The sequence below is a fragment of the Triturus cristatus genome, chromosome 8 (genome assembly GCF_964204655.1).
Source record: "Triturus cristatus chromosome 8, aTriCri1.1, whole genome shotgun sequence".
Taxonomy (NCBI): Eukaryota; Metazoa; Chordata; class Amphibia; order Caudata; family Salamandridae; genus Triturus; species Triturus cristatus.
Genome location: NC_140591.1, coordinates 401887579 through 401915238, shown reverse-complemented (window position 1 = coordinate 401915238; position 27660 = coordinate 401887579). Strand labels below are relative to the sequence as shown.

At 44.3% G+C, this 27660-nt stretch overlaps 1 protein-coding gene across 2 annotated transcripts in view; it reads left to right on the top strand.

Moving 5' to 3' along the window:
• THSD1 (thrombospondin type 1 domain containing 1) overlaps nucleotides 1–26620 on the top strand; it is a 112789-nt gene extending 86169 nt beyond the window's left edge. For both annotated transcript variants that reach the window (XM_085621779.1, XM_085621778.1), the window contains exon 5: nucleotides 25051–26620. In XM_085621779.1, coding sequence (XP_085477905.1) covers nucleotides 25051–26465 — 1415 coding nt within the window. In that variant the 3' untranslated portion in view covers nucleotides 26466–26620. The remainder of the gene's footprint in view (nucleotides 1–25050) is intronic.
• The last annotated feature ends 1040 nt before the right edge of the window (nucleotides 26621–27660 follow it).

The following is a 27660-nucleotide window of genomic DNA, read 5'->3' as shown; positions in this document are numbered from 1 at the left end:
TGCCTCCCCGCAACAGGGGCATTATATTCATATGTATTTAGAATCACCCTCCCCAACATGGCAATTCAAGCTTTATCACTGTTCATGCTTATTACTGTGAACATTTCACTCAAGAGTGGAATCTAGGCCATTAATCTGAGCATTTGCAAAGTAAAATACTCACTTGTTGTATTTTGATCTGGAGTTGTATCTCTTCCAATCGAGAAGAGTCTTGTTGAGTCACATCATCATCTGTTCTGTGGCATTGTTGAACTTCAATGTGGCTTTGTGGTCCATAATGTATTTCAGCTTTCCCCCAGCCTCCACTTGTAGCTTTGCAGAGTATTGCATAGCACATTTGATTTCCATGGTATGTTGCAGCTTTTAAGTGTCCATGGATTTTCACCTGGCTTTCTTGTATCACATTCAATACAAAGAGAGGGGCCCCACAGACCAAAGGGACAGGGCACTGAGTAAGACTTAAATGTCAAGTATATAATTCCTGTTAAATGCACTTATCTTAGAAACCACTCCAAATCCACTCACATGCATAGAGACAGTCCTTAACGGAGCACAGATTGGTAGGATATCGAAACACTTATAAATTCAGTTTAATAAAAGCATTCAATAAAGTATGCATCAAATTGCACGTTAAAACAAAAATCTTAAAAACATGGATCAAACCGATTTGGCGATGTGAAAATTGGAAAAGCCTCTAAAAAGACAATCACATTTGTCATAAAAACGTTAATTCGTGAGAATACATAGAAACAACACATAGCAAAAACACAAGTTCTTTGTCAGAATGTGGTTCTGTGTTGGCCAAATTTAAGAGCAAACCATTGTTTTTTGATAAATTTGTGCAAATTCTGTGTATGTGAAAACAGTAAAATGCGCCTTGGTTCCTAGTTCCCAGCACCAAAACGAATCTAATTGGTTTACATCCAAGATGGGCTAGACAGCCATAAGGGACCCATCATCAAGTATTCAACATCACCTCACTTCGAGCTTCATTATCATCTACAGGGTGCAGTGTCGGGCACTGAAACAGTCTTCCGTATTATACTAGGAACCAAGCCGCATTTTACTGTTCTCACATATGCTGAATCTTGATGCCAAGTAGGCTCACACGTTAGCCCTCTCATGTTCGATTTCGTATTTGGTATCGGAGTACTGACTTTGTCTGTGCTTGTATATTCTTTGACCATACACTTAGAAGATCCCTGTGACTCTCAGTGGATCAACGTTTGCCCAGATGAAGCCTTTTGAAAGGTGAAACGCGTTGGCTGCACTGTCTTTTGAAAGACTTAATAAAGATGAAAGAATATTCCAGACTCAAGTTCTATGAGCATTTATTATACTGTTGTAATTTGTGGTCAATATGCAGCTGAACATTGAGGTGGGCAAGATTTTCCCTTTAGATCGAAGTGTCTACCCTGGGCGGTGCGGCTTTGGACGCCCTGGCTGCCTTTTCTTTTGTTCAGTGACACATATTCGTAACTGAGATCCGTCACAAAGATATGCAGAGCACATCGAAATATAATGGACAGAACCCTATGAAAAATCAATAAGCTTCAATATATTTTAATGGGATTAAAGACATATATTAACAAACCTCACACATTGATGCCAAAATGGCACTCAAATATTCTAGAATGGTTTGCTCCACCTTCCATAGTTTGCAATATTTGTAATCCTCTGCGCATGACAAAAAAAGGGATTTACTTACATTTCTGTATCAGGTCAAACATATTTGAAGTAAGCAACCATATTTATAAATATGTTTGCTTTGTAGGGAAATATTTGAGATGTTTACCATAACACAAAAGATAAAACTTTAATATATTGTCAATGAATCTTGTCTTATAAATCATTTTACTAAAGGCAGTAACAATTTTTTCATGCCTTAAGGTGAGTAAGTTGACAGAGCTGTTTTATACAAGCTGTTTCATTCATTAATCCAGAAAATCATTAATTAATTCATTTCGTAATCATAATTGAGGCCGAAATTTTTGCGATTCTTGATTTGGGCTTGTTTATTGGTGTGGTCTTTTAGCCTCCTATGTCTGATCTCTTTCCTTTTCAATCTATACCTCATGCAGCAAACAAACTACTACGAACATTTCCATATAGCATGTATATTTCCTCCGGACATATCATCATTGTCTTATTTTCCTTTTCTTCATCAATTTTGCTGTATTTGTATTATCTTCAAATGGATCTCTAGCTTGTCCCCTTCCTATGTACTTTAGTTTCCTTAACAGCATATATATAGCTACACACACACACACATAGTGCACACACAGTGAAACCCCACATATATCATCATTGCATCACGCTATCAGCCTATGCAAAGAGATTTTGCTCAGGTTCGGCTTAAATAACTATGTATAAAACTAAGGCACATTAACAGCTGTCCTAAACCACACTTGCAGAAAGTAATATGCTATTTATTACCTCTGTTGATGGAGGGGGTAGCAAGAGTCTCTCGAGACATTGTATATCATTAGTCTTCAGCCCTCCCAGCACTCAACAATGGTAACAAGTAGCATATTACACTATACACCTCTACATATATACTAACATATATATATCCATACACTCTCTTCTGTTAAGGAAGTAGACGCCACAAGCCATCTAGTGCTTACAAAGTGTTCCTTTATTCAATCGTCCATGGAATGTTACAGACCCAACATGTTTAGGCTTGTCACCTCAAGACTTCCTCACAGCCTTATTAGGCCCCTGAGACTCCACCCCCAGGGCCAAAGCAATTAAAAACAGGAGGGGGCATGCAATCCGCTCTACGATCCTGTTGGGGCCCAGGGACCCCCATCCCTGGGGCCAAAATCTAAGGACAGGAGGGGTGCAGCCCCCATGCCATCCCATCCCCTGGAACCAAATTCAATGCAAAAAGGGGAGGGGCCACATGGGCCCCCTCCCCGAGCTTTATAGGCCCCAGGGATTCTATCCACCAGGACCATTATTTGTTTAAAAGGCGAGCTGGGCTGCGCCGACCCCTCCCGAGCCTCCTAGGCACCAGTGACATCATCCCAAAGGGAGAGGTGGGTACCCCAGTGCCTACCCATGGCACCCAAAGAGCACACGTTGGGGGGCGCAGGGAGAGCCCCAAGGTCCCAATGGCCCCAGCCAGCTCCCTGCATGGTGTGGGAGCCAGCATTGCTCCTGTCCGAAGGGAGCAGCTAATTATGCTTGCTCCCTCCTGGCGGGAACAATATTGGTTGTTTCCCTGCCCACATATGTGGACGGGCGGGAGCATTTTATAATCTCCTGCTGGCTGGGAGAAAACTTACTGTTTGCTTCCGTCTGGCAGGAGATTTAAAAATAATCCTGCCAGACAGAAGCAAACACATGTTTCCCTGTTGCGCTAGTGCGGGCAGGGTAACTACTGTGTCCCAGGGATAGGCTCCCCGGGACACAGTAACTGAGTCAACCCGAGGGATGGGGTCCCCAGGACCTTGAAAGGCTCTGGGAGGGAGGCAGTGCTGCCCCCTCCCTTTTAATTAAAGTAATTGCCCTGGAGGATGGGGTCCCCAGGGCCTTTTTAAGTTTCGGGTAGGGGGGCCTGTGCCCCTCCCTCTCCTTTTATTTACATTTCGGCCCCAGGGTATTGGATCCCTGGAGCCAAAGTAGGCCCCAAGATGTGGCCTGCACTTCTCGTTCCTTAATTTTATTACTGGGCCCAAAGCGATGGGGTCCCCGGGACCTTTAGAAACTCGATGAGGAGGGCTAAATGGCCCCCTTTCACTTTTTTATGAATTTGGCCCTGGGCGATGAGGTCCCCGGAGCCACCATTGGCTCAGGAAAGGGAGCTGGATGCCCCCTCCCCTTCATTAATATACATGGCCCCAAAATGGGCTGAGTAGGGGAGTTCTACTCACACATTCCTCCCCATATATATAAAAAAATGGAGGCTGCTATTTGTTTTGTTTTTTGCCACGATCCTGCAGGAGTACAGTGGGATCACGACAAATACTGCTGATTATTTTTTATTTTGGCCCCATGGTGGTCCCTTTGGGTCCCCATCACAGGGCCAAGGGGGCAGGGTATCCATAAACTGTCCCCTTATGTATATATATTTTTTTACTTTAGGACAGGGGACTAAGTCCCCAAGTCCTCTAATGTCTACCAGCAACATTTTTCTCATGTTGCTGGCAGCCAATAAGAGGACTAGTTTCTGCAGGAGTCTGACTCTAGTGGGAGCAAATTAGCACAATGGAAAAAAGCACCCTGGGCCAATCCGAACGCTCTATTATTGAGTTGGCACTCCCGTGAGACTCGCGTGGGAGTCCATCGGACCCAACTGTCCAAATATACAAATATTTTATATATTTATTTGCACCATATTTTTTCAAAAACGACTGAAAAGATTTACACAAAATTACAGAAAGCGCAATCTGTGAACCACGATCCAGCATCCTGCCAAATTTGGTGTAATTTCGTTCAGCAGTTTTTACGGTGCCCTTCTTAAAGATGTCTATGAAAAATGCATAGAGATTTTGCGTTCTGGAAGCCCCCTTTTTTCTCGGCCCCTGCCTGACAGATCACCCAGAAACCTTCCACGCACAAACTAGTAAAAAAGTAGAACCTTTGTGGCGATTCATCAAACTGTGTCAAACACTTTTTCTATAGAACAGCTGACCTAACTATATCTATCTATCTATCTATCTATCTATCTATCTATCTATCTATCTATCTATCTATCTATCTATCTATCTATCTATCTATCTATCTATCTATCTATCTATCTATCTATCTATCTATCTATCTATCTATCTATCTATCTATCTATCTATCTATCTAGCTATCTATCTAGCTATCTAGCTATCTATCTAGCTATCTATCTACTGAAAAACCAAAGGTTACAAAGACGTTAAAGTTAGGCTCAGGTTTCACTCGTACAAAACTAGAGAAATTCAGAAGTTATAGTTAACTGAGCTAACTATAATTTGCGCCCCCCAATGCACTGCTTATAACCTCACATATTACATCTCTCATGACATGACCAGTGACATCACTCATGACATCTCAAATGACATCACTGATGACATCAACCAGTGAGTGTTTTTGAAAGGTTTATGAGTGTTCAATATATGTACCAAGGTGTATTGGTGAATCAGTGGGTGTATGAGTGCCTGTATGATTCACTGGGTGCATGACTGACTGTATAAGTGAGTGATTAGGTGTCTCAGTGTGGCTTATGAGTGGGTGTGTGAGTGGCTGTATGGGTGAGTGATTGGTTGTCTGAGTACGTGTACTGGTAGGTGGGGTGTGTGTGTGACTGCCTGTATGGATGAATGAGTGTGAGTCAGTGGCTGTATGGGTTATTGAGTGTGTGTGTGTGTGTGAAGGCATGTATAGGTGAGTGAGTGTGTGTATGGCTGTGTCAGTGAGTGAGTGGATGTGTTTGTGGTATATGGGTGAGTAACTGCGTATTTGAAAGGCAGTATAGGTCAGTGTTGGGGTATGTGGGTGAGTGAGTGATTGTGAGAATGGCTGTATGGGTGAGTGTGTGCTTGTGTCAGTGACTGTTTAGGTGAGAAAGTATGTGTTAGTACCTGTATGAGTAAGTGAGTGTGTGTGTGTGTGTGTGTGTGTGTGTGTGTGTGTGTGTGTGTGTGTGTGTGTGTAAGTGTATGGGTGAGTAAGTGGCTATGTGATTGACTGTCTGGGTGAGTGAGTAGGTGTGTGAGTAGCTCTAGGGGTGACTGACTCAGTGTGTGAGTGGCTGTACGGGTATATGAGTGGGCATGTCAATAGCTGCATTAGTGAGTGAGTGGGTGTATGAGAGGCTGTATGGGTAGGTGAGTGGATGTGTGTGTAGTCTTAAGAATCAGGGAGTGGCTGTGTAAGTAGTGATATGGGTTTGATAATGGTAGTGTGGAAGTTGGAGTGGGTGTATGAAAGGTTATCTAGGGGTATGACTGGGTGCGTCAGAGTTGTGGGAGATGATGTCAAGTGTGATGTCATCAGTGATGTCATTTGAGATGGAATATGTGAGGTTATGAGCAGTGCATTGTGGGGGCATGAGTTATAGTTAGCCCAGCTAACTATTACTGCTGAATTTCTCTGTTTTTATACAAGTGAAACCTGAGCCTAACTATATCATCTCTGTAACATTTGGTTTTTGAGTGAATTTCTGAGGTTTTATACATTCTATTTCCTAACTATAACATCCCTGTAACCTTTGCTTTTTTCATTGAATTTCTAAGGTTTTTTAAATGCTAATTCCTAACTATAACATCCCTGTAACCTTTGTTTTTTCTGTGAATTTCTAAGGTTTTTTAAATTCTATTTCCTAACTATACCACCCTGTAACCTTTGTTTTTTTCAGTGAATTTCTAAGGTATTTTAAATGCTAATTCCTAACTATAACGTCCCTGTAACCTTTGTTTTTTTCTGGGAATTTCCATGTTTTTTTTAACTAGTAGTTGTGTTTGCAGACTGGTGGAGAAAGGGGGCTGGGCCTCCGACCAGCTCTCAGGAACCCCGCTGTGTAGAACTTACAAGAGGTACCAGGCAGGCTTCTTGGCCCCCAAGGTCTCTCAGGAATAAAGTGGACTTCATCCCCCAACCAGTAGTGCACCACAAGCCATGTTTGCAGAGTGGTAGAGAAAGGGGACATGGCCTCCGAAGATCTCTTAGCAATCCTGCTGTATGGGAGTTATTGGAGATAACAGAAGGGGTAGTTGGCCCCCTAGGATGTCCTTGGGGGGCAACTACCCCTCCTATTACCTCCAGTAAGTTCCACACAGCAGGATTGCTGAGACCTGATAGGAGGCCATGCCCACTTTCTCCACCACTCTACAAACACGCCTCCTGGCACACTACTAGCAGGGGGATGAAGCCCCTTGGCTATTGAGGGCCCTTGGGGGCCAACTACCCCTTCTGTTACTTCCAGCAAGTCCCACACAGTGAGTTTGCTGAGAGGTTTTTGGTGGCCACGCCCCCTTTCTCCACTTCTCTGCAAACGCGCTTACTAGTACCCTACTAGTTAGGAGATGAAGTCCCCTTGGCTCTTGAGGGTCCTTGGGGGCCAACTAGCCCTCCTGTTACCGCCAGTAAGACCTACATAGCTGGATTGCTGAGAGGTCATGAGGGGCCCCCATTCTCCACCACTCTGCAAACGCACCTTCTGGTGCACTCTTGGTTGGGGGAAGAAGTCCACTTTAGTTCTGAGGCCCGCAAGATGCAAAGGGGTCTCATCCCCTGCCAGCAGTGCTCCGAGAGGCACGTTTACAGTGTTGTGGAGAAAGATGGTGTGGCCCCAAACCACCTTTCAGCAATCACACTCTACAACACTCTACTATACTGTATGCCACTCTCTGACACTTTACTCCAGTCTATACCCCTACACTCCTCTGTACAACACTGTACTAATGTGTATGCCACTGTATAACACTCTACTCCACTCTATGGCACTCTACAATTCTCTAGTCCACTATACAACACTGTACGTAAATCCTTGTATTCCACTGCACCCCCGCTTTACTTCACTCTACTCTGTGACACAGTACTCCACTCTACTCTACTACTCCACTGTATGCCACTTTGTGCCATTGTACTTTATATCACTACATGCCAATCCACTCCACCACATTCTACAACACTCTATTGTGCGCCACTCCACTCTACCAAACTCTACTAGGCTGTATGCCACTCTACTGTAGTCTACAACACTTTCCAATGCTGTACAATATGCTACTATACTCTAATGAACAACACAGTACTCCAATGTATGACACTTTACTCGACTGTATGCTACACTACTCCACTCTACTGCACCTCATGCCACTATAATCTATGATGCGCCACTCCACTCTGACACTTTACTCCACTCGACACTCACCCACCGCAAGTGCACTTCACTTCACTATACTACACTTTATCCCACTCTGTACCACTCTACCATACTCCTCTCCACGCTGCTCCACTGACCGACACTCTACTCTATGCAACTCCACTCTACAACACTGTACTGCACTCTGTCACTCTTTTATACCGAGCAATAAGGTGTGGACTATTATTCTTAACTGTCCTTGGTTGTTTATTTATTATTTCTTAAAATAATGGAGCCTTTTGATAAATTGTAATTGTACAGTATGTAGGGATCCTACTTAGTTTATTAAATTGCCCGTTTTCCTCATTTCTAGATTCAGCTTGCTCACCATATATGTCCTGATGATGATCTCGAACAGTTGAGATCGAAACGCAGTTGACCCCTAACAACACAAGCATTAAAAATGCAATAGGTCTCGCCTTTGATTAAGTTAAAGCCATTTGCTTTGCTAATGGTATTGTATAGCAAAGCAAATGGCTTTAATTAATAAAAGGCGAGACCTATTGCATATTTAATGCTGGTTTACAGTGTTTTGTGGTCTGCTGAAGTTGTCTGTGGCGTGTAGGAGTTTAGGGCCAGATCTTATTTATTAAAGCAGAGGCGGACGTGCCTGTCAGGAAATGGAAGCGGTCAGTCACGACCGTGTGTGTCCCTTTCCGGTGTCTGCCGGTTTTCACCATGAGGGATGCCAGACCCACTCATTGCCTTGCTCGCCGGTTCTGTGCACTTGCGTCCGAGATGTGTGAGGACCCTAAAGAGACTCCACATTTCATTTGTCTGAACCCGATGAAATCGATGCGATTGGCTACTAATATCGTCACTTTCAGCGCTTAGAAGCTTGAATGGTAAAGCGCTATGCGACTATTTAATTATCAATGTGGGACCGCACTTGTTACTAATGCAGGTCGAACAAATTAAAAAAACTAAATTTAAGCCAAGAGTCAATTGTGGACACACAGCAGATCTTTAAACTATAGAGACAGTCACAATACTCAAATATGGAGTGTGTAACATCTGAGTGAATCCAGGGAGTCCGTATAAACATCAATAAACCACCACATGTTATCACTACTGCCTACGAGCACCGTGGCGAAACACAATCGAAAATCAGTGCAGGTGCTAAGAAGGTCTCCTTATCACTAGTGGAAGCAGTGCTTCGTTCTAGTGCCAGGGGAGTCGCTGGGGCGGGGTATTTATCTGAAATCAGTCTCTGTAGTGGGGGAGCACTTACATTTACACCCCGACGTGCTTACAAATCCGGGGGCGAGGCGACCCCAACAAGTCCTTCCTTAAGTTATTCCAATGTCATTGTCATGGTCGACACTCGAGTCTAGCACTGACGTCAGAACTGGTTTCGCGTGGAATCAAATACTGCGCTAGAATGAGGGGCAAAGGCACAAAGGTCACCTTTTACAAAGGTCACCTTTTGTGTTTCTGTGCGTTTTGGGAGGTTTGACCATGCGTCTTGGATGTGCCGGGACAGTCCCGGGTTTTCACCAGCTGTCCTGGCAGATTTCGGGAAATTTAGGTAATGTCCCGGTTTTTAGAGAGGGTCGACTGAAAACGGTGGATGGTGCCTTTTTAGGTTTTACAAAGCAGGGATAGTTGCCAGCTGTTAGAAGAAAGCGGTTTAATTAACAGACATGATACTGGCTATAAAAAATGCATTTTAATTATGTTCTTATTGCCTCTTTTGTAATTCTATGCAGATGAGCGATGTCATTCTGTGCGCTCAGTTAAAGTAAAATTGTAGTCCTTCTATTTTAGTGAAATGTTGCGGTTTTTGGCTTGAAAGTTCTGGTCACCCTAGTTTTGGGGTACACAAGAAGCGTCTCGTGCCAGAGGAATGACACTTCCTGAATACTCAGCTACAACGGGCTTCGAGCTCCTTGCTGCATAGTCAGGCCTGCCGTCGGCATTCACACAGCTTCAGGGCGCAGCACTTTAAATCACTAGCTCCTTGTGCTCTGTTTGAGGGACACTTTGCACGCTTTGGTGAACAGGACCCCTTTAATCCAGATTGTTTCGAGCGTATTTGCCTTTTGTTGTTAGTGGTTCATAGGATACAACAGAAGCAATAAAGCCATATAAAAATGACACGGTCTGGCTCCACGTTTACCTCTGTGCGTCTCCTCGCGCAGCGCCTTGACACTCTTCGGAGCCTTTACTGCGCTTGAAAAATACGCGAAATGATATGAGAGGTCTTTAAAGTTAACAACCAACACAGGCCTGAGGCTGATGCACACATGCCTTATTAAAACTGCCCCCTTTGCCTGCCTACGTAATATCCCACCCACTCGAAAACAAGTTCTTGCGCATTGCAGACGCTTGTTTACATTGCGCTTAAAAACCAGTGTGTTGTTCTTTGTATCTAGCTGAAGACACACCTCTTCAGCAAAAACACCGAAGTGGATGCCTACTTGTGCCCCAGGGGCACTGACATAAAAAAAAAAGCGCACACGCGAAGCGTCACTTTAGTTGCTATAGCAACAAAATGGCGTGGGACTGTCCACAGTCCCTATGGACTACGGACACGCGCATGCTGTTGTTTGCTATGGACACATGGCAAGAGCAGCCATGTTTGTCCATGCAGACGTGCGCATACAAGCCCTCCCCTGAATTGATTCCAAAAGGTGCTCTCTCTGACGAGAGCAGCGCTTGCACTGCTTTCGCCAGGCGAGACCTAATAAACTCTTCCTATTGTATAAAAAGTTTTGAAGAATTTTCTACAACTGTTGTCAATGCGATGCCGTAATTTTAAACCTCACTATCACTTTGCATGTCACGCTTAACATTGAATCATTATATACAAACATCCCTCAAGATAAAGGCATAGATGTTATTGAAAAGCATCTCAACCTCCGCCCCACTCCACATCAGGTACCCACGGAGCTCATTACCTCACTCCTCGAAATAGCTTTGACTAAAAACTACTTCCTGTTCCAAGACAAATACTATAGACAATGTAAAGGTACATCTATGGGGGCCGTTTTCACCCCCAATTTTGCCATTCTGTTTGTAGACGACATTGAGACTAATATCATCCTTACTAGGATGAACCCATTTCTACAAAACATCCGTGTATGGCGCAGATACATGGATGATGTGTTCATGATCTGGGGTGGCACTAACTCTGAACTCAAAACCTTCTGTTCTTGGCTCAACACTGCCCAACCTGACCTTAAATTTACCTACAGCTATGACAACACTAAAATTGACTACTTGGATGTCACCATCAAGAGTCATAATGGCGAACTTTATACCACCTTGTTCAGAAAGCCGACTGATCGTAATACCCTCCTCCAATACAGCAGTGCACACCCTAGGGCACTAAGAGATGGACTACCATATGGCCAGTTCCTCAGAATCAGGAGGAATTGTAAATTCAAAGAAGATGTTTTCTTAGAAGCTAACACACTGTGCAAGAAGCTCACTGACAGAGGCTATCCCAGACGCCTAGTTAAACGTTCTATGAAACGTGCCTGGTATTCACACCGTGAACATCTGTTACAGCCCAAAGTTAAAACACATCTCTCTAGAATTACATGCATCACCACATTTTGCCATGTGAGTAATAAATTAACCAAAATGATCAAAAAACATTGGACGGTCCTAGCGCCACTTAATCTCACAACAGGTACCCCACTGTTTTCTTTTAAAAGAGGTCGCAACATAAAAGATCATCTGGTTAGGGCCCACAAACCTACCAAAAGGGACCAGACTATACACCCCTACCTCAATCTTCTTCCGCTACAAGGTCACTACAAATGTAATAACTGTATGGCATGTGAGTCCACTGTTAACACCAAAGTATTTGAATTTGAGAACTCTAAGGATACTCTTCAGTCTTTTTCAAATTGCAACTCACAAAATGTAATTTACTGTATTGAGTGTCCTTGCAAATTGAGATACATCGGCCAAACCAGAATTTACCAGCACAGGAGCAGAATCCGGTGCAAGATTACAACGGCACCACTAGTGGAACATTTTCTATCAAAAGGACACTCTGAAACAGACTTCACGTGGCAGGTCATTCAAACCCTACAACCCACTGATAGGGGAGGAAACCAACAACAGATCCTCAACCGCTTGGAATGCAAATGGATTTTTAATTGCCGAACTATTGAACATGGTTTAAACTCAATTGATTAATGGAATGCCATTTTATAACACCTTACTATTCGGTTCTGCATACTCTGACCTTGGCCACTCAGTACAACTGTGTACACTCGCTGAATGTTTAAGGTCTTGCAATCCATAAGATGCACACCTACTACCCGCTGAAATTTTCCTTTTTGATTTATGTCCAGCACTATATACTGTCACAGTAGATGTATATTCACAATTGCGCTGTATAGAATTACCAGTTTTTAATTTGCTGGAGTAGTGCACTTGGTTAAAAAAACGGGTGAAGACTGGTTGGACGCTTTGCCCCGACGACGGACTGGCGGGGATGCTGCCACAGACGTGGAGGGTGACCGGGATGGGCAGGGTTGATGCCTTTGGGGCCAGTCTGACTTGCTTTGGTTCCGGACAATGACTTGAGCTGATTGCAGTAATACGGAGGGTTGCGGGAGGAAGATGGGAGCTCTTTCCTCCCTCAGGGTACTTTTTGTAGTTTTGCGTTATGGTAGGGCGACAGGCACACTGCAAGTTGGGGGGGCTTTGTAAGCTGCAGCAGGGGTGCAGGGTGGGGGGTGGAGTTGGGATTTTGGGGTTGTTGTTGGGAGGTTTGTTTTTGCAAGGCGTAGTAATGGTTGTCAGGGTTGTGTACTGGTGGCACTTCGGGAGTGGGGTGGGCCTCTTTGTGTGTGGGGATGGGGGGTAGGGGCTTCAATATTATTAGCTGGAATGTTAATGGCTTGGGAGATCGTATTAAGCGGGGGATAGTCTTGCAGTTCTTGAAACGGTCTTTGCCGGATGTGGCCCTACTGCAGGAGACACACCTTATAGGTAATACTTGCCATGCGCTTAATAGAAAAGGTTACAAATTCATCGCCCACTCGGAATTCTCCTCAGGCTCCAGGGGTGTGGGTATCCTAGTTAGAGCTTCACTACCTTTCGAGGTGGACTCCACCATTGTTGATGATAGGGGGAGGTTTGTGGCGGTGGCGGGGAGGTGGGAGGGGAGAACGTTGGTGTTGGTTTCGGTTTATGTCCCTCCTGCCCTGCAGGCCTCCACATTTGCAGATCTGGGCAGGGCCTTGTTGGACCTCCCGGAGGGTATGCTAGTGGTGGGGGGAGACTTTAATGCTGTCGGCTCTGGGTTGCTAGATAGGTACCCGCCCAGGGACACCGGGGGGGCTCAGAAGTGGCTTCCAGATTTTCTAGATACATTCGGTTTGGTAGACTGCTGGAGGCTCCGGCACCCCACGCAGAGCCAATATACCTTCCACTCCGGGGCGCATGGTAGTCTCTCTCGGATTGATTATCTGCTCACTCTGGCTGCGCACGCCTCATTGGTATCTGAGGCTAGGCATATGGCGCGGGGCATATCTGATCATTCGCCAGTGTGGGTCCGGCTGGATGTCGGCCGCGAGGGAGGGGGCAGGGTTGCTCCTATTAACCCCTGGTACTTCCGTGATCCCAAGATGCGCAGTGCGCTGCTGAAGACAGTTGATCACTATTTTAAGGATAATCAGGGTTCCGTTGACTCGGCTGTGTCGTTGTGGGAAGCATTTAAGACCGTGTTGAGGGGGGAGGCCCTCTCCTTGGTAGTGGCCGCCAAGCGGCGGAGAGATGGCGAGGTTCTGCAGGTTGAGGATGAGATCGCGGCTTTAGAGATGGCCCTGGAGGGGGAGGTTACAGCGGCCTCACTGCATGATCTGAGCTTGAAGCAAGCGGAATATAGGGACCTGGTGACGAATGCCGCCAAGACCCTCGGTAGGGAACAGCAGGGTCGCTTGTACGATGTTGGCGATAAGGCCGGGAAACTCCTAGCGTGGCTGGACAAAAAAGAACGTGTTAATAGAGTGGTGCCGGAGCTGACGGGAGAGGGGGGAGAGGTGGTTGTTGACCCCGAGGGTATAGTACAGTGTTTTTCGGATTATTTCCGTATGGTTTACACCTCGGTTTCGGATAGGCCAACTGATGATTCGCGTGACCTCCTGCGTGACATCGCTCTGCCCTGCCTTTCTGACGTAGATAGAGATGACCTCGATGGAGATATAACGGTTGACGAGGTGGCGGGTGCTATCCGCGCGCTGCACTCGGGCAAGGCCTCAGGCCCAAATGGTTTGCCGATTGACTTGTATAAGCTGTTTCCGGATAGGGTCGCTCCTCACCTGCGCGCCATGTTTGTGGAGGCGCGGGGGAGTGGGTCCCTTCCGTTGGACCAGCGACTGGCGACGATTGTTGTGATCCATAAGGATGGTAAACCCCGGGATAAGTGTGCCTCCTATCGGCCGATATCACTCCTTAATGCTGAGCCGAAAATTCTGGCTAAAATCCTGGCGGGCCGCTTGGTCAGGGTACTTGGAGACCTGATCCACCCGGATCAATCGGGTTTTATATCACACCGTAACACTGCGTTAAACCTTAGGCGACTTCATGGAGTAATTGCCAGGGCGAGCACGCTGCGTGAACCAGCTATTGTGGCGTCTCTAGATGCCACGATGGCGTTTGATACGGTGGAATGGGCATACCTGTGGGCGGTGCTTGCCAAGTTCGGCTTTGGCCCTGGTTTTGTGAGCTGGGTGAGGTTGCTTTATGAGGGTCCTCTTGCGAGTGTTGTGGTAAATGGGCGAGCGTCGACTCCGTTCCAGCTTGGGAGGGGCACCCGGCAGGGTTGCCCCCTGTCGCCTTTGTTGTTCGCCCTTGCCCTCGAGCCGCTGGCGGCGTGGATACGCTGGCACCCGGATATACGTGGACTTAGATGGTCGCCTGATCACGAGGACCGTATTTCACTCTATGCCGATGACATCCTGTTATATCTCGCCTCGCCCAAGAACTCGCTTATAGTGGTTTGTGACGTTCTGACATCTTTTGGTAAGAACTCTGGTCTCGTCATCAATTGGAGTAAATCATATTTGTATGTTCTGAGCGGCGACGTCCCACCTGTCCCGCGAACTTGTTCGATTCAGATCGCCCAGCAGGGCTTCGTGTACCTGGGGATTTTTATCTCCACTGACTCCACTTTGCGGTATGAGAGGAACCTGCTCCCTCCCCTGGCGCGTTTGCGGCGGGATGTTGCGGCCTGGCAGAGGATGCCGGTCTCCCTCCTCGGACGCGCCGCTTTGTTCAAAATGATGTCTCTTCCTCGGTTCCTCTACGCCTTGCAGAATACTCTTGACTGGGTACCGGCCAGTTACTTTCGGGAGGTTGAGAGCCTCCAACGATCGTTGTTGTGGGATGGGCGGCCGCGCATTGCGATTGCTAAGTTGACGCTTCCGTGGTACGACGGGGGTATTGCGCTTCCGGACATTCAACGCTATTACTGGGCTACCCAGTTGAGCGCGATTAATCATGGTTTCTATGGTCCGGCTTTAAGCCCCGGCTACGCCATGGACCGATGGTTGTTGCGCGGCGGTAATTATCACCGAGCGTTGTACTCGAGATCGCTGGACTCGTCCCTCACAGGGCCCACGGGGGTGGCGGTGCGGGTGTGGAAGTTGGCGACTGACTCGCTGGGCTGGAAGGATAGGCTCACCCTTGCTACCCCGTTGTTTGAGTCTGACAAATTAGGGAAGCTTTGGCATACCAAAGGTTTTGAGAAATGGGACTTGATCGGTATCTCCAGGGTTGGAGATTTGCTGATCAAGGGGAGGGTGAAGTCCTTTGAAGAGCTGCAGAAGGAGTATGAGTTGGGGAAATCTGAGTTTTTCCGCTATGTTCAGGTGCGTCATGCCCTGCGGTCAGTTCTCGTAGAAGGTGAGAAGGTGCCTGAATCCTCTCCATTGGAGGACCGGATCCTCGATGGCCATATGCCGGAGAGTACGATCTCTCTTATCTATAAGAAATTGATTAATGTTCGGGCTGACCTGCTATTGGGGCTGCGGGATCAATGGATTAGGGACGGACTCGAGCTGGATGACGAGGACTGGCAGTCTGCGGTTTCCTCTCCTTAGGAGGCTGCGATCCCGTCGCGTCTGCGGCTGGTGCAGCTCAAAATACTCCACAGAGTCTATGTTACGGGGCCAAGGTTGGTTCATATGGGATTTTCTGAGGAGGGCTTATGTAGGAGGGGCTGTGGTATGGTGGGTACCTTCCTGCATATCATTTGGGAATGTGGCGTCATCATGGAATTCTGGAGGAGAGTCCATGCGGTAATGGGGGAGGTGACGGGCATTGTTATGCAGCCGGAGGCGCGGTGTTGTCTCCTGAACGTTTGGGGGCCTGCTGACCACGATGAGGCACAGACCCAGTGGGTGACTCTGGGTAACATGGTGGCTAAGCGAGACATCGCGCGCCTGTGGGGCTCCGTGGGATCCCCCACATTGGCTGCGTGGAAGGAAAACATGGACTGGAATATGTTCAGGGAAAAGACGGTATATTGCGCTAGAGGGCGCCCTCGGAAGTGGCATGCCATTTGGGGGCGTTGGAACCAATATAGGGGGGGCATATGCCTTGCCCCTGATCTGGATCCCCCCCGAGGAGCAGCTCTCTCCTTAGCATTCTTTCCAGCTCTGTACATATGTTTTGATTGTTAATTGACTTCTTGGGCCTCTGCTTTTCCCCCTTTTTCCTCTTATCACAGTGCTGTGACTGATAGACGAAGGGGGTCCGGTCTCCCCTGAGGGGCAATCACCAGGTGTATTCAGTGTACTTCGCCTTGCTTGGGTTTGGTTTGTGTTTGTGTGTATTTAAAATGGAACCTTTTTGTTTCTCCTTTCTATGCACTGTGGATGCTTCTTTGTATTGCTCTCTTGAAGCTGCCGCACCTCCGGGTTGTCGGCTGAATAGCTGTGTCCTCATTTTTGATGAATAAAGGTTTAAAAAAAAACAAACAAAAAAAACGGGTGAATTCGTCATACAACAGCAACAAATTGATTTTCTTCTGCCAGCTATTTGCCTCACGGATTATTTTCCCAGTAAGTCTCTAATTTATGGTTCCTCTCCTCTACTAAGCTCTCTGCTATCAAACCCTTCGGTGCAATCGATCGCACCTAGTAACACATATTTCTACTAGCGCGTTTTTCTCGCAATTCAACGGTGGTTGCGCTATCACGTGCAGCTTGATTGATTCTTTTTGTAATCTCTAATACTCTCCCCACTCAGAGTTCTGACTTTCTCTTGAATATCACTGTCTAGTTACTCCTCTCAATTCATATGCTAATTGACCTCCTGGCATGTTTGTAAATGAAAGTGCTTACTTGGAATATGCGACTACACTCTTTTATACCGAACAATAAGGTGTGGACTATTATTCTTAACTGTCCTTGGTTGTTTATTTATTATTTCTTAAAATAATGGAGCCTTTTGATAAATTGTAATTGTACAGTATGTAGGGATCCTACTTAGTTTATTAAATTGCCCGTTTTCCTCATTTCTAGATTCAGCTTGCTCACCATATATGTCCTGATGATGATCTCGAACAGTTGAGATCGAAACGCCGTTGACCCCTTACAACATAAACTCTTCCTATTGTATAAAAAGTTTTGAAGAGTTTTCTACAACTGTTGTCAATGCGATGCCGTAATTTTAAACCTCACTATCGCTTTGCACGTCACACTTCTTTCACTTGCTGTGTGAGCACCTGAATACTATCATTTGTGGAAATAAATGTTTCACATGAACTGTTTTTTGTCCCGATGTACATTGGTTTTGCTCCCTTAACGAAAATTAATTTTCAACTCTCTAGCCATAGTGCTATCCCCAGGATCACTTTATAACTGAACCTTTCTTGGCCACACTAGAACCAAATCATTGTTCTTCTAACGCTTTTTAATGAACCCAGCATGTTTGAAAGTGATTTGGGGGGAGCAGACTCGAATCTTTACTTCTGAAATTAAAGTTAAGGGGCTTCTTGCTGAGGGCGGAGTATAATATGAGGCTACCTCGATATGCTTATTTTCTATTTTATACCTTACTGCTGGATTTTAGTAAGTAATTTCTATCTGCTCATTAAATGTTGGTGGTCTCAATGATAAGGCCAAATGCAGCAGGGTGGGAGAGACATCGAGATCTTTAGGATTCGATATAATATGTCAACAGGCAACCCACATTCCATGGGATAAGAAGGAATCCATCATGATTTGTGGGTATACACTTGTGGCATGTTCTACCCAGACCACCATAATTAGGGGGTGGCCATTCATGTGGTAAACAAGCTGGCATCAGCTACTCTAGTTTTGGAAGACAAGTGGGGGAGGTGGGCACTGGTTGCCCTACCTATAGGGTTGACGGTATGCACCATTTACAGCTCTAATCAGAACGACTCTAGGGTTCTGGAAGAGCTTGAGGTGGAACTGGCATCCTTGCCGGATTCTTTGATAATTTGTGGGGCTTTGAATATTCATTTGGAGGTAGCTGGAGCTCCTACTAAGCAATATCAGGGGCGTAAGTCACAAGCTGGATTAACGGCCAGCCATGGCTTACTGTATGTCTGGGCCATGAGGAAACCATTAGACCCAGGATTTACATATTTCTCCTATCCCCTTAAGAAATATTTGAGATTAGACTATTCTTTTGTGCCCACCACCCTCCTTGACAACACCAACATTAGGAAACTACCCAAACTACTATCAGACCACAACCCCTTGATGCTCGATATTAGGATACAAGGGCATATAAAGGGGCAGTCCAAATGGACATTTGATAGAAAATTACAGGCTAATAATTTATTCACTGAACACATAAGGGGTTGGGTTCAACACTATTTCGATATAAATAGATTTAGCGCCTTGAGGAAAGTGGTTTGAGATGCTTTCAAGGCTGGTTAATTGGGGGAAGGTTATTAGCTTTGTGGGACAAAGGAGGATAAAACAGCAAAAGGAGATGAGTCGATTGACTACACAGCTTGCTTTGCTAGAAGAACATACTACTGCAATAACCCGGAGGCAGGAAGAGCGACAAGCTCAATTACAGCTAGAAATTGTTTGGATTAAAGCCGAGATTAACAGCTACTGTAATCAAAAGGCAGCAGAGGCTCATCAAGTTTATAGTAAAGAAAATTATGAATATGGATAAGCAGCGGGTAAGCATCTAGCTCTACGCAAGAGGCAGAAAAGGGTCAGAAATAATGTTGGCAAGATCAAAAAGAAAGACGGGTAATATGCAATGGACACAAAGAGGTCATTGAAGTATTTACAGAATTTTATAGGGAGCTGTATCAGGCAGGATTACTGGATGTGTTCCACGATGAAGGGAGGGCAATAGTCGGTGGGGGAATAGTCGGGATTGACCATGCTGCTCGACAAGAACTGGAGGCTGACATTACACTACAGGAAGTCACTCCAGCTGAAGGCCTCAGGGAAAGCCTCAGCCCGGATAGCATTCCCCTGGAAATCTATAAGACATTTCAGGTAGAGCTAGCTCCCTTACTACTAGATTTGTCCCTGGTCGTTCAACACAAAAGGATCCCCCGCAGTCTTGGTTGGGCACGGATATAATTGTTTTTCTGAAGAAAGGTAAATCCTCAGACGACCCAGCTTCATATCGACCCATCTTCCTAATTAATTCGGATGCAAAACTCTATTCTAATATTTTTGCGGCTCGATTAGGTAAGATTATAGCTCTGCTGGTCATCCCTTGGCAACATGGGTTCATACCAGGAAGAGGGACTATGGACCATGTTAGATGAGGCATTACCCTGTTTGACAAAGCTTCCGTTACTGGAAATCAGATGGCCCAGATTCTTCTTGATGCTCAAAAAGCATTAAATCGAGTCTCATGGCATTATCTATGGGAAATGAGGAAAACGGGCAAAATGGGTTTGGGCCACTTTTGATTACTGCCATCAGAGCAATGTACTGCCGCCCCTATGCCAGAATACAGATAATGGCTAGGGAATCATGAAGAATAGAGGTTGCCAGAGGGACGCTTATTAGAGCAATGCTTCAAAACCAGGTAATTAAACCGGTTTCTGTCAGAGGCTACACTACGAACGTGTTAGCATATGCTGATGACATAGCCATAGTGACATCTGATCCGAAGGGTGTGATAGAAGAAGTAGAAATCTTGGCAGAGGACTATGGGAGGCAGTCTGGGTACATGCTAAATAAGGAGAAACCCAGATTGTTTGTACAAAGAATATGGTTTTTTTCCAGGATCCGCGCAGGACCGACTCGGCCACATATCTTGGAATCAGGGTAACCTTGAATGTGGATTCCATCTGGCAAATTAATACTGACCCTCTGATAGGTAAAATAAGCACAGATTTAAGATGAATTGATAAGCTCCAGTTATCAATACTTGGTAGGTGTAATGTTCTTAAAATGGTTGTGTTTCCAAAAGTACTTTACTTATTGTGTTCTATCCCCCTTGAAGTTGAAGGTATTATCTTTAAGAAGCTAGACTCATTGTTTTCAAACTTTATATGGTAATATAAGAAAATTAGACTGTCATTAAAGTTCCTAACCCTTCCCCAGGAATGAGGAGGTTGGGCTGTTCCGAATCTGATCCTTTATTACTGGGCTACAATGCTTCAGCAGATGGGCATCTTGCTCACAGTGGATAAGGGATATGCAGAGCAACAGGAATTTGATGATGCCTCCGTCTATATATGAGTTGGCAATCCGAAGAGTATCATGTGGGGTTCTATTGCGACAGCTGGAGGCTAGCTATTATAAGAAAACACTTTTTAAGTGCCTCAAAGCAGTTTGGAATGTATGGCACAAGGTTGGTAAGCTGTTGAAGCTACCAAGGTATCACAAATATACACCTTTGTGGCTCCCTTTTCCCTGCCTTTTTATGATGGGATGGGAAGGCAATGGGAGCAAGTTGGTATATGCAAAATAGGGGATATTTTCTTGACAGAACAGTTGGCTTCATTTGTCGAGTTACAGGAGGTCTATGGAATAGACATTAGGTCATATTTTAAATATGTCCAAATTAGAGAATTTATTAAACAATTTAAATGTGAAGTACCCTTTTCAGATAAAATCCCTCTTATAGGAGCCATCACTCATAAAGATTGTCGGATAAAACATATCTATAAAATTCTGGTAGAATCTACTCTCGATGACCTACTGAAAGTAGAATCTAACTGGGCTAGGAAGCTAGGGGAAGATGATATTGATCTAAATATGTCCATTGCATTAGCAAAGTATATCTTCCTTTCGGCCAACTTGAAGGCTCAACATTATAACACCGTTTTTAACCTCTATTTTACCCCTGCTAAGTTATTTGGGTGTTCGAAGAGGGAGACTGATAACTGTCCAAGATGTGGGCAAGGCCCAGCTGATGTGGTCCATATGTTTTATGACTGTGAAAAACTCGACTCTTTAAAGAAAGGAATTGAAGCTTTTCTGTGAGAAGCAATGGGGCGGGAAGTTGGCATCTCCCCACCTATGATGCTTTTAGGGTACAATGATAAAGCTCAACTAGAGGAGACACAGATATATTTTATTTTTATTTTCGGTTGCACTAGCCCACCTGTTGATTGCAATAAAGTGGAAAGACCCAAACCCCCCCTACCTATTATGCCTGGCTTGCTCGGCTGCTGCATGTCTATAATCAAGAAAGAGCTTTGTTTAATTGCAAGGGTAGATGCTTTAAGAAGCGAGGTAACAAGATCTGGGGCCCTACGGTTACTTGGATTACGGGTGGGATGGAAAACAGGGACTGGCTTGCCCTTGAGTCTCCACGGCGATCAGCCCCTGTTAGGTAGTGCTACATCCGCATTAAATGTGCATAATGATGTAGTTTCCGACCTCTTGTACTCCATAACATAGGTTATGTATAGTATATATCTCCTTTAGTTTATACATATATATGAATTGATTAATTAAATATGATACTTTTTAGCTATTTTTATTATGGCTTAATGAATTGGGGCCACACTATGAAATCTGTATTACATCTGCGCTTTACTATCTTGAAGGTATTGTATTCTTGGACCACCATGTTTTATACCTTTTTACTGGTTTATCTGTTTCATTGCTATAGCTACATTTTGTTGGATGAACTTTGTCTAAATTGCTGTATCCTCTGGGATAAATAAATAAAAAGATTTTTTTAAGGAATTAGATCAACAGTTGTAACAAGCAAAAATAAAAATGTTAAAATGCAGAAAATGCAAAGGTTTTGTAGTGATTTGTCTAAGTGGTGGAAAGTTATTGGGGAGCAAAAAAACTGAGGAATTCCTATCTCTGGGAATCCTAGCTATAACTACAGAGTGGCAATCAGATTTAATGTGACTTCTTTCTTTTAATCTATTGTATTTGTAATGTATTTGTTAATGGTTTACATAATAGTGTGCCCATAAATGTGTCTTTCAGTTGTTCATGTAGTAATCCTGAAATTTTGCATATGCAGTCTAGTTCATGTTTTGGGCTTTCTTACTACATTTAGTAGTATTGTGCTACATATGAAGTCCAGAATGAATGAAAGCCAATTGTCGTTGTTATAAAAATTGAGATTGCTATTTTTTTCCTAGTGGTCAATTATCATGTCCTCCATATATTAGTTTGTGTAGCTCACTGCTAGATCACTTTTTCATGTTGTTGCACAGGAGTGCATAAGGAAGCTGTCTTTTATTTGACTCGTTGGGCACAGTATTATTTTGTGAGCCAAAGAACATGCAAAGAAAACTTATGTAGATTAAGATGTGTTTTATTTGTTATATATTTGATGGTTATTGGTTTCTATTAGCATGTGTCCATAAAGGGAGTCTTATAGTTGTTCTTGTAGTAAATCTGTAACTTTGCACATGCTGTCTAGTTATATTTTGGGCTTCTTGCTACTTTTAGTAGTATGGTGCTACAAATAAAGCAACAGATAGTACTAGGTTTTTGGCCCTTATACCTTCTAAAACCACTTCATAACATCACTTGCAATAGCAACACGCATTTGCAATGCAATAGTTGGAGCTATTGGTATTGTAAATGACAATGCCTTTTATTCATTTGTTTTGAAAACCTGCAAGCAGTGCATAAACACGCACTTTGTATGTGTAGTCCTTGCTTACGAAAAGCAAGGATGGCAGTAAAAGAGACTGCCAGCCTTGCTTCTCATAAGCAAGGACTATAAGTACAAAGTGCTTATTTACACACAGCTTGCAGGTTTTCAAACACATAAATAAAAGGCATTGTCATTTACAATGCCAATAGCTCAAACTCTCACAAATGCGAGACCTATTGCATTGCAAATGCTTGTTCTCGCCACTTAAAGCACTGGCTGAAGGGATCACCTAGCAGTAGACACAAGCATGACTGCACTTAACCCCTGCTGACCCAAACTAGATGTACTTGGTCTTACGTGGGAAGCTGACTCTTTGCACAGTAGAAGTTCAGCGGTGGGTGGGACCCGATCTCTTTTGTGTATTCCATATCACAGTAAGATAGGAAAAAAATAACACCATATAAGGAGTGACCTTCTGTTGCTTTGTAGATTACAGGTTTCTTTGCTACATTTTCTTGATGAAGATACCTTGGCTAAAGGTTTGTGGAATGTCTCCATACAGCGGAACCAAGAATTAGGATGAGTTTAGGGAGAAGGGCTACTCTAGTGCAGCCTTGTAAACTCCCTATGTCTACAAATTACCTACTGGCTCTGGAATTCGACGCGGATCGTATTCGACGGGTCCTGTTTTACTAGAAACAAATGTAAAGCTATTGACTTTCCGCAGAGGGCAGTGCAAAGTAAGGCTTGGCCTGGCAGTCTTCGATTCCCTGATTTGGTAAGACAGCCACTCCAGTCGACTGGATGTTGGGAAACTGCGTCTAAGGTTGGGAGGGAATGTTCCGGAAGGCCCCCGGTGTAATCTCCCATGCATGTGACACGGCATGCAATCAGAATCTGAAACTTATCTGGGAAATGACCTTGTTCGCTGGAGGGGGACGAGTGCTTAAAATTCTGATATGCAAATAACTGATAACCATAATCTGAAATCCTGAACGACGGAGCGTTTGCAGACGCATTATGACTTCATGGGTCTCATGCCGTCCTTTGTGCAGGGAAACAACAGACGTTCACGCGCTCAGTTCAAACGCTTACCTGTTCGCCCCCGCTTGTGGCTCACCCACAACAAAACATTCTGTTCTGCTGCCATTTTGTTTTCGTAGCCTTGATATCTTGTCCCACTATGGTACTTGTGTGTGCTTCTTCACGTGAGTTGGCCCTGAGTTTGCAGAACATCATGCGCCAGTGGGACGTATAGGCTGGCGGAGTCTATAACAAGCCCTACGCGTGCACATCTGCTGTCCACCCTCCCTGTCTCCATCAGGATGTGCACGCGTGGACAGCAGATGTGCATGCGTAGGGCATGTTATAGACTCCGCCAGCCTGCACGTCCCACTGGCGAATTAAACAAGCTGTCTCCGTGGAGCCGACGGGGCGGAGGGAAAGTGAAAGCGAATGATGCGCGTGCTGTGTAACACCAACCTCCGGGGACAGGAGATGTGCACGTGTACGGAGTGCACATCTCCTGTCCGTACGCATGCACATCTCTTGTCCGGGCGCGCACATGGTTTGTCTCCCTTTGCGAAGGAAAGCTACGACAATAGAGTCTCCAGTCACCACAAAACTTTCCATTATCTTCCAATAAAGAAGGAAAAATAGGTCTTGAAAGTTTGGTGGAGATTCATCAAATGGACCCAAAGATATAAAGGGTAAAAAGTCAGAGGAATTCCTATCTCTGGTAACCCTTACTATAACTACAGAGTGGCTACTGCCACTCAGTAATATATTTACTGAAAAAATAAATGTTAAAGTGACGTTATAGTAGGGTCTCGTATTAATATCTTACTTCATTTGAAAAAAAAAGCCCCTAGGAATTGAATTCACACAAAAAACAGTAATGTCACCAATGATGTCATCACTGATGTCATTTAACATGTTATGAGTAATATAATATGTGAGGTCAAAAGCAGTGCATGGTGCAAGTTCTAGTTAGCTCAGTAAACTATACCTGGTGAATTGTAGTTTTTCGTTTAAAATGTTATTTTTTAACTGACATTTTCACCTAGATATAATCTCACTTCAACTTTTATTTTTTCAGCGAATACAAATATCCCATAAATCAATAGCAATTTTATTTTTTATTTCAATTTTAATCTTGGGCCTTTTAAGCTTTAATTGTCTCATCTTATCAACTTTCTTGTACTTTCTTACAGCTGTGAGGTCTTCAAGCGAGCCATCTCTGCAACCTGACGGGCATGAGAAATCGAGTAACACAGTAACTATTAGCGGAATCTCTTTGTGCTTGTCCATCATTGTAGTCACCATTGTCATCACCATGTGGAGAAAGCTGTGCCGGGTTGAGAAGTGCACCACAACAGCGAGGCATAGCAGTGGCTGTTCACCCACCTTCCGGAAGAACTCTGATCAGGAGAATATCTGTCAGCCCAATCAGGTGAGAGAAAGCATCTTTGAGGGATGTGAAACTCCACTGACGCCAACTACTGAAGCAGTCAGTGTACCTCTCACCAACAGACGGAGCCTACACCTTGCCCAAGAACCTCTACCTGGGCAAGATAGTCTTACTCATGACAGCTCACAAGCCAACACTCAGAAAATGATTCCTCCACTTTTTAGCTACCGCTTGGCACAGCAACAACTAAAGGAGATGAAAAAAAAGGGTCTAACGGAAACTACAAAAGTTTACCATGTGTGCCAGAATCCACTGACTGACACCCTGTTTGATGCAACTATACTGAACCCACCTTTGTCCACAGAGAGTTCGGATGAGAATAGCGTGAACACATTTAGGATCAAGTCTCCTTTTCAGGAACCCTCAGTCTTATCTCCCATGCTTCAGGGAGAAAAGCCCAATGCAAGGCCACCTATGAGTTCACACCAAGCCCCACTTGCCCTAAGCCCTAGTCAGACATTGACCAGACTATCGCATTGTAAACACCAAGACTTCAGAGAAGGACAGTTTGAAAGAGGTTACAGGAAAAACCCAAACTTTAGGAGAACTTCCAGCTTTCATGAAACCAAGCAAGCCAGGCCCTTCCGAGAAAGAAGTATGACAACCCTTTCACCAAGGCAGACAGCTGCCTTCAGTTCATGGAGCAGAACTTGGGATCGTGGAGTAGAAGAAAGGTTCAGACCCAAGTCCAGAGTGTCAGAGCAAAGTTCTGAAATGCTTAAATGTTCTCCCAGTACCAGACTGACTAAGGAGAACCTGAACTATTTCACAAAGTACAATAATGCAAGGTTTATGGAGAACAATCTAGACTGGGTTTGTGGCCAGCAGCATTTTGATCGACCAACACAAACTGAAAGATCAGAAACTAACAAAACTAGACGAGGGTCTACACCAACTTACAGAAACTCGTGGAGGAACACAGAAGAGTCAACATTTACTCCGAAAGAGAGTTACCAGAGAACCAATCCTCTCACTCCTGGCCAGAATAGTATAGATACATGTCAGAGCTTTCCACAGGACCCAGAGTATAAATGGTATGACAATACTTCCTTTGGCCTAAGTGAAGCAGAACAAAGGATGATTGACTTGCCAGGGTACTTTGGATCAAATGAAGAAGATGAAACAAGCACTTTGAGTATTGAGAGGCTGGTGATCTGAAAGACTGGAGGGAATCACTTCTAGCTTAGCGTTTCCAAACTGCTTTTTCCCAGCTTGCCCAAATGCTTGCTCTCAGAGTATATGATTATAATGCCTTCATTGAATTTGAATAATTCATGGGAGAGAATGTGTTCAATAAAATGGCTAAGAGCATATATGAGCACCTGCCAAAACCTTTGTCCACCACATATTTCCAAATGCTGACCTGCTATCCATAAAGTAGTTCCTTGATTAACTGTCTTTTGGTAGAATACTGTATTGTTTAAGATTGCTCATGATGTATATTCTATTCCAGTAAGGATGTACTATTACACCTACGCCATCCCAGAGTATTGTGGCCAGGCCAGGCCAATGTCTTCATTGGCAAAATTATCAGACCTCACAAATACTTGTTTCAAATTTGCAATGCAATAAAAAGGTGGACCTTCAAACTTACAAAAACAATATGCAAACAACCAAGTATTGTGGAGTATCAAAAACACATATTTATTTATACCAATGATATTTTTTGTATTATTTTGTTTATTTAGGTCAAAATTGACAGAAATATATCATAAAAACAGTTTCACAATGTGTGCGATATAGATATCCAATGTTCAACACATTGTTGGTCCATGATCCCTATTATAGGCAGGCAGGCATACTCATGCACTCATACAATACCTATTTCTACATAGATTTTCTGTGAGGATATTATACATGGTTAATATGTAGTTTGAGACAAAACATGGACTAAACAGTGGAATAACTACAGTTCAATTGTTGTCACATAGTTTCAATATTGGAGAACCTTCATATTTGCCATGGCTGAAGAAAGTTTTGTGTCCTACGCGCGTTTCGTCGTTTGCGCCTTCATCAGGTAGCCATGTATATAAAGAAACCTTGTCAGATACGAGGAGTCATCTGACCTTTAGACAAAAGGGATAATAGCTTCGGTGCTGGGATAGTCAGTGTACCTATAAATACGATGTATGGATGCACTCATCAGAAGGAGAATATTAAAAATGGTACTCTCTCTTGGAGTATGTGTACATGTCCATGAGCCCACCATTATCGCAAAAGAAGAGGTGGGGGGGTCGATATCCCGTACTGTGGGAAGAAAAGTAGTGGTAATCCAAAGATGGACTGCTGTGATGGATGACGAAGAAGTCGATGTGGCACAGTCCTAAACAATAGGACAATTTTCCTTTCGGTC